At 43.4% G+C, this 12156-nt stretch overlaps 1 protein-coding gene across 1 annotated transcript; it reads right to left on the bottom strand.

Moving 5' to 3' along the window:
• Positions 1–5668: 5668 nt before the first annotated feature.
• On the bottom strand, positions 5669–6283 carry LOC105179454. The gene has a single exon (XM_011103072.1). The coding sequence runs from the start codon at positions 6281–6283 to the stop codon at positions 5669–5671; it is 615 nt and encodes a 204-aa protein (XP_011101374.1).
• Between the last annotated feature and the right edge of the window lie 5873 nt (positions 6284–12156).

Raw genomic sequence — 12156 nt, forward strand, 5'->3', positions numbered from 1 at the left:
ACCAGTGGAGAGTGGTCAGATGTCCGTGGAGTAAGGCTGTGATAATATGCGCTCGGGAACCTTGCCAGCCAGCGGTCATTAATAAGAATCCGATCCAGCCGCTTCCATAAACTCCTCATAGACGTACTGCAATTATGCCACGTGAACCATTCACCTTGCATAGGAAGTGGGATCAGCCCCGCCTCCAGAATACCAGCATTAAATTCTTCGGTGGCCATCCTTATATCTCCTGAGATGCCACATACTTCGTTAAGGTCACGTACTGCATTAAAATCCCCTCCCACCATCCACGGGATGTCAGAGCATTGCTGAGATAGCGTCTCCAGTGCCGTCCATAAATTCCGACGATCAATCACCTCAGATGCCCCATAAACAACAGTGATAATAACAGATTCATTGTCAGCCATATTAGTAACCCGACAGTGAATAAATTGATCTGCCGAGTCTAAGATATGGACATCAACAACATTCCATCCCAAGTTAGACCAACAGAAGAATAATCGACAAACCATTTCCAATGTGGAAGTAGAAACGATTGAATATGCATAACATTATTCAAACGAACACGAGTTTCAAGAATGCCTAGGAAGTGTAACCTGTATTCAGAGACCAAGTCCTTCAAAGCGAGCTGATGGTCTCGTTTGTTCAGCCCACGGACATTCCACACAGCGATGTTCAACATGGATCATCGACCATGGGGCTGCTTGTGTTAGGACCCCCTGAATGCTCACCTGCATCATCAATTAAATGCAAAGCGTCAAAAGCATTATAAATAACAATTGCCTTACCTCTCTCTTCTTGCTTGGAGTGGTTCTGGTCCAAATGTCTATCTCCCGCATTTGCTTTGGGTATATCTTCAACCACTGGTTTCATCGTCTCACGTCCCTTAGTCGGAAGTTGCGGTTGTGCTACATTGACTTTCGGCACATACACATTTACTGTTGGCTTCGTCGGTTTGCGGGTTTTGTTTAGTGCACAATCCTTGTTCGAATGTCCCAATGACATGCACGCTGTGCACTTTGGCGGGAGCCATTCATACTCAACGTCAACTTTGCAAGGTGTCTCCCCTCCTTCTTCATCAGGTGCCATGACAATAATATGTTTATGCAACTTTTGTGTGGCATCAATCATCACACATACACGAGCAAAGTCCAGTCTCGTGCATGCTCTTGTAATCGCGTCGGGGTAAAGGGGCTTCCCCACACCACTCGCTACAGTGCTCAATCCTTCTGTCGTCCAAAATTCCATCGGAAGATGTCGTAATTTAATCCAGACGGGCACTTGTGTATGCTTCAACTTTCTCATGGCCATCCCCGGTTCCCACTTTTGAAGAACTATCGGCTGCCCTTGGAACAACCACGGGCCTCCCTCAATTATCTCCTCCATATCAAAAACTGTTTTAAACTGAAAAAAGAAGAATCCGTTTGTGGTCGCTGTCACCTCCCTTAGTGCTGGCCAGACCGAATGTGCAAACTCCTTAAGGTGATGATAATATGGCCGTTTGCCCAAGAAATAGCCAACTGCAGTAGATTTCCAACGTTTAGACCCATTACGTACCGCATCTAAAGAAGGTCGCACGACAACCTCTCCGTTCTGCATTGTTGGGGCCGCGCTGATGTCAGCCCTAGCTTTCCTTGTATCATCGATGATGTCAGCCCTAGATTTGATAGTGTAATTGCTGACATCAGCCCTAGATGCACCTGTGTCATCAGCCCTAGGAGCAGCGATGATGTCAGCCCTAGCAACAGCGATGATGTCAGCCCTAGCAGCAGCGATGATGTCAGCCCTAGCATCAGTGATGATGTCAGCCCTACTTGGGTTGATGTCAGCAGTATGTTCCAAGCAAGCCTCCATGTCACTCACATTCCCCGCCACATCAGCTCCAACGTTGTCCACCGAGGCGTCCATGTGAGCAACATTGCGCACGTCATCCTTCGTCGGAATTCCAACGGTCGCCGGCGAGATCTGGTTCTCGTTGCTGCTGTGCAAAGCCGCCCCGCGAAGTCTGGTTCGCGTTGCTGCTGTGCAAAACCGCCAGCGAGGTCTGGTTCGCGTTACTCAAAGCCGCCGCCGAGTTTTGGTTTGCTTTGTTGCTGTGCAAAGCCGCTGGCGGAGAAGGGCCGGTCGACGCTGAAGTGTCGCTGCCATTCCGGTCCCTAGTATCGTCGTCGCCTGTGTTGTACGTCTCCGGCATACCTGTTTCAACTCGCGAGCAAACGGGTGTTCGTCAACATTCAAGCTTTCCACCGGCAACCGCGACTTCTCAATCCCATATCGAGCCTCCCATCGTGGTAATTTCTCCTGACTCCGTGTGGGTGGTCCCATTATCATCATTGATTTGCATTATCCTCCTCGCCACCCTTCTCTGAGCAATTTTACGAAAGAAAGTCCGGGAGCATTGGTCGCCTCCCTTCATCCATTGCATCTTGGCTCGTTGTTGCAACATGATTTGTTCGAGCTTCACCGCTTTTGCATAAACAAGGCGACAACAGTGTTCCAGCTGTAAAAAAGCCTCATTCTGTCTATCTAGGCTCACCATGTGTTGTGCCTTGTCAAGAAATCCTTTGGCTAGGTGAACATTAAGTGTCAAATCTCCTTTTTTCCTCCTTTGACGTTTGGGTCAAATTTCGTGGAATTCTGAGAACGTTTAAAATTTAGCTGTTTTGCACGGCATTATTAATGAAAATTCGTTTCCTGTTTACACTATCTTGTAGTTATTATTACGCTTAGAAAATTTACCACACAAATATATGGGTCTAGACCAACGTTTGGGTCAAGTTTCGTGGAATTCTATGAACGTTCAATATTTAGCTGTTTTCCACGGTTTATTAAAGCAAGTTCATATCCATTTTTACACTAACTTGTAATTATCATTACGCTTAGCAAATGTACCACACAAATACATGGGTCTACACCAACATTTGTGTCAAGTTTCGTGGAATTCTATGAACGTTCAATATTTAGCTGTTTTGCACGATTTTATTGAAGCAAGTTCGTTTTCCTCTTACACTAACTTGTAGTTACTGTTACGCTTAGCAAATTTTTTTTTTTTGGGTAAATGTAATTTTCATTAAGATAATAGAAAATACAGTACAACAAACTGGCAATCAGTTGGTTTCTCCCTCAACAGGCCAAGGGATACGCCAAAGTCTATACAAAGCTCGTGTATTGACGGAGGTAGCTAATGTGATACTAAGAATCCGTTGCCTGACGTCGTCAACTATCAATTTAGCCATGATGTTTGGTGTCCTTTCAACGTGCTCGAATCGTCTCAAGTTCCTTTCTCTCCAAATGTGGTAAACACATGATGCTAGTAGTGCTCGATAAGCAATGTTAATGATGTGCTTTCCCCTCCATCTCCGAGAAGCCCACTCAATATCTCTTGTCCAGTCTGTATTGGGCCAATGGAATCATAACACCCTCCGGATTGTTGGCTACGACAGACAAACCATGGCTTGCTCACCTTGGCCCATGTGTCCTATGTAATGAAGGACTGACAAAGACACATGCACATTTATTCTTCCAATGCAGATTTAGTCGAAGATGTCTCACGGAAATTCGAAGAACGGTACGATTCTTATGGCCCAGTAGAGAGTGGAAAGATGACATTACATGGGCTTCACAGAGATGGAGGGGTAAACACATAATCAACATGTCCTATAGAGCACTACTTGCAGCATGTGTATACCACATTTGGAAGGAAAGAAACCTGAGACGATTCGATAACACCGAGAGGATGCCTACTACCATAGCATTACTGATCATTGAGGACATTCGACAGCGAATCCATAGCATCTCACTCTCTAGATCAGTCAGTACACATGCTTTATTTCGATTATGGCGAATCCCTTGGCCTGTCGAGGGATAAACCATTTTGGGACCATATTGTTGTACTGTAAAAGAGGACCAAGAGAATGCCAAGGGTCCTGCCATAGGTGAAATCGTCTCCCATCACCGATCTGATAGTCCACCATAGGACGGAGAAAAGCCCGTAGTCATAAGATTTTCCTCCAACCCCAAGAACCTCCGAGTTCTTGGATCGTCCATATAGAGGTGTCACGTAACTGGCCTTGATATAGCCACTCAACCCAAATAGAAGTCCTATCACATCGAATGATATCACAAAGTTTCTTGGTCATTAAGGCGCGATTCAAGGTGGTAATGTCCTTGAATCCTAGGCCTCCCTCCTCCACCGGCCGACATAATTCTTTCCATGCTACCTTTGCGTAGCCACTATTTGTTGTGCCCTTCCATAAGAAATTTCGCATCCTCTTTTCAATTTCGTATGTAACTTTCTTTGGCAAAATGAAAGCCGAAGTCCAGTATAAGCTCACCAACATCAGTACAGATTTTATAATTTGTACTCTACCGGCATATGAGAGTGCCAAACCCTCCCAACCAGAAATACGTTTATCAATTTTCAACAATAATGGACGACAATCAGCAATCGATAATCTGAGGATAGTAGAGGAAGTCCCAAATATCTCATTGGTAGAAGTCCTTCCTGGAATCCAAGTACTGCCAGCATTTCCTCCCGTAAACCCTGTGCTGACCTCGAAATAATAAGGTGACTTTTCTGAATGTTAAGTCTGAGGCCCGACCACTCGGCAAATCGGTCCAATCCTGTCTTAAGGACCAATAGAGTCCACATCAGCACGACAGAATAACAACAAGTCATCAGTAAACCCCAACAGAAAAATCCGAGCTGTATCACATTTCCAATGGAAAGAAAAGAGCTCATCCTGGTCAATCAACTGTAATAAACCCAGGTGTAAGACCTCCATCACAAGCACAAATAAGTATGGTGATAAAGGGTCCCCTTGACGAAGCCCTCTCGCACCCATAAAGAAACCATGGGGCTTCCCATTCAGTCCAACAGAAAAAGAAGGCGTTGTGACACATGCCTCGATCCAACTTTTGAAAGTAGTTGGAAAACCAAATAACTCTAGAACAGCGAGTAGGAAGTCCCACTCCATAGTGTCATATGCCTTCCGTATGTCAACCTTTAAGGCACATCGAGGAGGTAAACGGGCCTGGTTATATCTCGTGAAAAGTTCCTGTGCCAACATGATGTTGTCTCCTATGCTTCTGCCGGGGACAAATGCTGCTTGGCACGGACTAATAAGCTTGTCCAGTACCTCACTCAACCTTTGGACAAGGAGGTTGGCAATTATCTTATACAATACGTTGCAGCAGGAAATAGGACGAAAATCACTAACAGACATTGGGGAATGTACCTTTGGTATGAGCGCCAACAATGTGGTATTGATCTCTTTTAGAATTCGGCCAGTGGTAAAGAAATCCAACACTGCCGAAGTAACCTCCTAACCCATATTGGCCATGCAGCTTTGAAAAAATCCGAGGAGTAACCATCCGGTCCCGGCGCTTTATCCTCAGCTATATCAAAAACAGCCCACTTAACATCAGCTGGGGTGAATGGCAATAATAGAGAGCTAGTGTCCTCCTCATTTAGTAGATGTCTGGCCCAAGGTCGTAGGAACCGAATATCTATCACATCTCATCGTCTTTTCCCTCCTAGGAGATTTTGGCAGTAGGAGACAAATTCATTGGTTACCTCTCCCGGGTCCATATGGGTTACTCCTTGACCATCTGTAATTTGTAAAATTCTCCTCGCCGATCTCCTTTGAGCAATCTTACGAAAAAACACCTAGGAACACTGATCACCCCCCTTCATCCACTGTATTTTCGCTCGTTGTCTGAGCATGACCTGTTCAAGTTTGACCGCTTTAGCCAACACTATCCGACAGCAGTGTTCCAGCTGTAAGAATAACTCATCTCGTCTGTTTGAGCTAACAAGTGTTTGCGCCATCTCAAGAAACCCTTTTTCCAGTTGTACATTGTGTGTTAAGTCCCCCTTTTTCCTCCTTTGCTCTCGAAAAACCGCTTTCAATGCTTTGAGTTTTCGTGTTACCACATACATAGGCACCCCAATAATGTTGTGTTGCCAAACACGCTGCACACCGGGGATAAAATCTGGTGAGAGAGTGAGGTAATTATCAAAACGAGACATACCTCCAAGCTGCTGTTGTCTATCCCCGTAAAGCACCAACGGTGAGTTATCTGAAGTGCGTGGGGTGAGGCTAGAGTAAAATGAGTTTGGGAACCGTGCCATCCATCTATCATTAATCAACATTCGATCTAGTCTTTTCCAAGGATTCCGTGGGCTCACACTGCAGTTATGCCACGTGTACCATTCGCCCTGCATGGGTAATGGTAGTAATCCTACATTCTGGATACAAATATTAAACTCATCCATTGCCATTCGAATGTCACCTGATGCACCACATATTTCGCTAATATCTCGCACTGCATTGAAATCCCCTCCAACCAGCCACGGTACATCAACACAGTGCAAGGAAATTGTCTCCAGGGACCTCCATAGCTCCCTCCTGTCGGCCATCTCAGTAGCCCCATAAATAACTGTAATAGCAACTGACTCATGAAGTGCATGGATATTAATAAGACAATGCATAAATTGTGTACCGCTTTCAATCACAACAACATCGATGAAATTAGCATCCCAAGCGATCCATACCCGAGTACCAGAAGATCCATAATCCACAAACCATTTCCAATGGGGTAATAAAAATGATTGAATTTGAGCTACATTATTGATACGAACACGAGTTTCAAGGAGACCGAGAAAATGTAACCTGAACTCAGCAACGATGTCTTTTACTGCCAGCTGATGATCTCTTTTGTTCAGGCCACGAACATTCCATATTGCTGCGTTCAACATGGATCACCGGGTTTGGCTTAGGACCCCAACTCATCTGTATCATCTAGTAGGTGTAGTGCATCAAAAGTATTATATATAACAAGTGCCTTGCCCCTCTCCTCACGATTTGGGCGCGTGTCAGCTCTAGGAGACTCCTGGCCCTCTCTTTGCTTTTCTACCACTCGGGTTGGTGATGGTCTACGCATCTCCCGATCAAGTGTAGGTGGTAGCCGAGGTGGTATAGAAGTAGTGTCACGAGTCACTGTCTGCTCCTCCCTCATGTGATATGTTGGATGGTTCCTACTCCGTTCATGCACTGCTGGACACGGTGCCCCTACTTTTGGAACATATATAGCGATCGGTGGCTTAGCTGGCTTTGTTTTGTTAAGAGCACACTCGATCGGTGGCTTAGCTGGCTTTGTTTTGTTAAGAGCACACTCTTTAGCGGAGTGCCCCAAAGTCATACAAATAGTGCACTTCGGGGGTAACCATTCGTACTCAACATCAACTTTGTATGGTGATTCTCCCCCGTCCTCATGTGGAATCATAATAATAATATGCTTCGGTAAATTCGAGGTTATATCCAACATAACGCAAACACGAGCGAAGTCCAGTCTCGTGCATGCTCTCGTAATCGCATCCGGGTATAAAGGTTTACCCACACCACTGACTACCGTACTTAGGCCCTCTTCTGTCCATAACTCCACCGGAAGGTGGCGTAGTTTGATCCAAACAGGAACCTGCGTATGTTGCAGTTTCAACCATTCCCGGTTCCCATTTTTGAAGAACAATAGGTTGTCCCTGGAATAGCCACGGCCCTCCTTCAATAATATCTTCCATAGCAGCAATTGATTTAAACTGAAAGAAAAAGAAACCATTAGTAGTACCAGTCACCTCTCTTAACCCCGACCATACCGACACTGCGTATTCCTTCAGATGGTGGAAATACAGACGTTTCCCAAGAAAATATCCTACCGCTGTAGCTTTCCAATGTTTAGCCCCGTTATGAATGGCATCTAACGTCGGTCTGACAATCACCTCTCCATTCTGTAATGTCGGTGCAACGTACGAGAGGGTCTTTCTAGATGAATGATTAAATGCATGCGCAATTTTATCATCAATAATAGGTTCTGGGCATGCATGCAATGGGATATTACCCACGTACAATCCCGTTTGGACTATTGTTTGAAAATGAGACTGTTTTTTACCACATCATTGCTGACATCAGCAGCAGCATCATTGCTGACATCAGCAGCAGCATCATTGCTGACCTCAGCCCTGGATCTGCTGACCTCAGCTCTGGCACTGCTGACATCAGCCCTGGTGCTGCTGACATAAGCCCTGGTGATGCTGATGTCATCAGGAATACCAACCATCACTTGTGCCATTTCATCCTCAGCCATCTCATCTGCTGAAAACTTATCCACGTCATCTTCCACGTCACAAAAAGTGTGCGCCACCTCGCTGACGGGCGCCACGTCATTTTTCGATGGACCAGCCACCATCTTCCCCGGCGAGTTCATCTCATTCGCTGGCGGAAACTCGTTATTCAACAAGACAGCAGTAGCAGCCTATTGTGAGCTCTCCGGTCGTCCCGTTTGGTGCTCCCGGGACGTCGTCCGGCCGGCCAAAAGCCCCAAATCTCCAGTTGACGATGGAGGAAGACGACTCGTCTCGTCCATGGATTTCGTCACCGGTGGAGTGTCTTTCAACGGAGAATACGTGGACGACGAAGCTTCTACCCCTCTGGTCGGAATCGCGTCTTCACAGCCCTGTCTCCCGCTGTCACCGGCCTGAATCTCAGGCGTCGCCGGTGGAAGGCCAAACGTCATGCCTGTCAAATTTGCATCATTTTCGCCCGTTTTGTCTATCGCCGGCTTCAGAATACCCCGGCGAGCCTTGATAGTTACACGAGGAATGCCCTGTAATCCTCTCCTCAAAGATGGTGCTTGAAACCGATAGCTTCCGCCATGGCCAAACCTCGCCTCCCATCGATTTTTTAGCGCTTCCAACGCAGCCATAGAATCAGTGTCTCCTTCGTCCACTACCTTGTTTGCGAGGCGTAGGAATTCGTCGATGTGAATAGCAGGCGCTGTCGCTCGTCCGCCATTGTTGGAGCTTGTAGAGGCACCAAGAAACCCTAGTTTGTGCGGCTGTTCCATAGAGTCCTTTTCCATGGCCAAGTTTCGCTCTTTTTCGACCAGAATTGTTCCTTGCATCTCCCTGACCCTAGATCCGTCCTTAGTCGCCTGAAAAAATCTTGTTTCCAGCGAAATCTCGAAATCCGACCTTTCATCTTCTCGCCGAAAAAATTGCAGTTTCTCATCGCCGCCGGCCATCTGGTCGGTGCCACCCGTCCCTCCGGCTTGCCCCTCGTCGGCCAACTCTTCCTCGTCACCCAAGTCGTCGGCCGGAGTTTGCATGGTTGAAGCATTAGTGTGTGAGAGAGAAGAGAGAGAATTTTGAGAGTCCATTTTTTTACGCTTAGCAAATTACCACACAAATGCATGGGACTAGACCTAGTTTTGGTTCCAGTTTCGTGGAATTCTGAGAACATTCCAAATTAGCTGTTTTGCATGGGTTTATTAAAGCAAGTTTGTTTCCCTTATACACTAACTTATATTTATTATTACGCTTTGCAAATTTACAACACAAATGCATGGGTGTAGACCAACGTTTGGATCAAGTTTCGTCGAATTGTAAAAACGTTCAAAATTTAGCTGTTTTGCACAGTTTTATTAAAGCAAGTTGTTTTTTCTTTTACACTAAATTGTTGTTATTATTACGCTTAGCAAATTTACCATTCAAATGCATGGGTCTAGGCCTACATTTGGGTCAAGTTTCGTGGAATTCTGAGAACATTCAATATTTCGTTGTTTTCCACGGTTTATGAAAGCAAGTTCGTTTCCATTTTAACACTAACTTGTAATTATCATTACGCTTAGCAAATGTACCACACAAATACATGGGTCTACACCAACATTTGGGTCAAGTTTCGTGGAATTCTATGAACGTTCAATATTTAGCTGTTTTGCACGATTTTATTGAAGCAAGTTCGTTTCCTTTTACACTAACTTGTAGTTACTGTTACGCTTAGCAAATTACCACACAAATGCATGGGACTAGACCTACGTTCGGTCCAGTTTCGTGGAATTCTGAGAACATTCAAAATTTAGCTGTTTTGCATGGTTTTATTAAAGCAAGTTTGTTTCCCTATACACTAACTTGTATTTATTATTACGCTTTGCAAATTTACAACACAAATGCATGGGTGTAGACCAACGGTTGGGTCAAGTTTCGTCGAATTCTAACAATGTTCAAAATTTAGCTGTTTTGCACGGTTTTGTTAAAGCAAGTTGTTTTTTCTTTTACACTAACTTGTTTGTATTATTACACTTAGCAAATTTACCATTCAAATGCATGGGTCTAGCCCTACGTTTGGGTCAAGTTTCGTGGAATTCTGAGAACGTTCAGAATTTAGTTGTTTTGCTCGGTTTTATTAAAACAAGTTCGTTTTCCTGTTACACTAACTTGTAGTTATTATTACTCTTTGCAAATTTACCACACACATGCATGAGTTTAGACCTACGTTGGGTCAAGTTTCGTGGAATTCTGATAAAAGTTCAAAATTTAGCTGTTTTGCTCGGTTTTATTAAAGCAAGTTCGTTTTCCTGTAACACTATGTTGTAGTTATTATTACTCTTTGCAAATTTACCACACAAACGCATGAGTTTAGACCTACGTTTGGGTCAAGTTTCGTGGAATTATGAGAACGTTCAAAATTTAGCTATTTTGCACGGCTTTATTACAGCAAATTCGTTTCCCGTTTATACTAACTAGTAGTTATAATTACGCTTAGCAAATTTACCACACAAATACATGGGTCTAGACCAACGTTTGGGTCTAGTTTCGTGGAATTCTATGAACGTTCAATATTTAGTTGTTTTGCACAATTTTATTAAAGCAAGTTCGTTTCCCTTTTACACTAACTTGTAGTTATTGTTATGCTTAGCAAATTTACCACACAAATGCATGGGACTATAATTACGCTTAGCAAATGTACCACACAAATACATGGGTCTACACTAACATTTGGGTCAAGTTTCGTAAAATTCATTGAACGTTCAATATTTAGCTGTTTTGCATGATTTTATTAAAGCAAGTTCGTTTTTCTTTTACACTAACTTGTAGTTACTGTTACGCTCAGCAAATTACCACACAAATGCATGGGACTAGACCTACGTTTGGTACCAGTTTCGTGGAATTCTGAGAACATTCAAAATTTAGCTATTTTGCATCGTTTTATTAAAGCAAGTTTGTTTCCCTTATACACTAACTTGTATTTATTATTACGCATTGCAAATTTATAACACAAATGCATGGGTGTAGACCAACGTTTGGGTCAAGTTTCGTCGAATTCTAAGAACGTTCAAAATTTAGTTGTTTTGCACGGTTTTGTTAAAGCAAGTTGTTTTTACTTTTACACTAACTTGTTTTTATTATTACGCTTAGCAAATTTACCATTCAAATGCATGGGTCTAGGCCTACGTTTGGGTCAAGTTTCGTGGAATTCTGAGAACGTTCAAAATTTAGTTGTTTTGCTCGGTTTTATTAAAACAAGTTCGTTTCCCTGTTATACTAACTTGTAGTTATTATTACTCTTTGCAAATTTACCACACATATGCATGAGTTTAGACCTACGTTTGGGTCAAGTTTCGTGGAATTCTGAGAACGTTCAAAATTTAGCTGGTTTGCTTGGTGTCATTAAAGCAAGTTCGTTTTCCTGTTACACTAACTTGTAATTATTATTACTCTTTGCAAATTTACCACACAAATGTATGAGTTTAGACCTACGTTTGGGTTAAGTTTCGTGGAATTCTGAGAACGTTCAAAATTTAGCTGTTTTGCACGACTTTATTATAGCAAATTCGTTTTCCGTTTATACTAACTTGTAGTTATTATTACGCTTAGCAAATTTACCACACAAATACATGGGTCTAGACCAACATTTGGGTCAAGTTTCGTGGAATTCTATAAACGTTCAATATTTAGTTGTTTTGCACGATTTTATTAAAGCAAGTTCGTTTCCCTTTTACACTAACTTGTAGTTATTGTTACGCTTAGCAAATTTACCACATAAATGCATGGGACTAGACCGACGTTTGGTTCCAGTTTCGTGGAATTCTGAGAACATTCAAAATTTAGCTGTTTTCCACGGTTTTATTAAAACAAGTTCTTTTTCCTTTTGCATTAACTTGTTGTTATTATTACGCTTAGCAAATTTACCACACAAGTGCTGGGTCTAGACATACGTTTCGGTCAAGTTTCATGGAATTCTGAGAACGTTCAAAATTTAGCTGTTTTGCTCGGTTTTTTTAAAGCAAGTTCTTTTCCCTTTTACACTAACTTGGAGTTAT

This window comes from Sesamum indicum, unplaced genomic scaffold (assembly GCF_000512975.1).
Source record: "Sesamum indicum cultivar Zhongzhi No. 13 unplaced genomic scaffold, S_indicum_v1.0 scaffold00163, whole genome shotgun sequence".
Taxonomy (NCBI): domain Eukaryota; kingdom Viridiplantae; phylum Streptophyta; class Magnoliopsida; order Lamiales; family Pedaliaceae; genus Sesamum; species Sesamum indicum.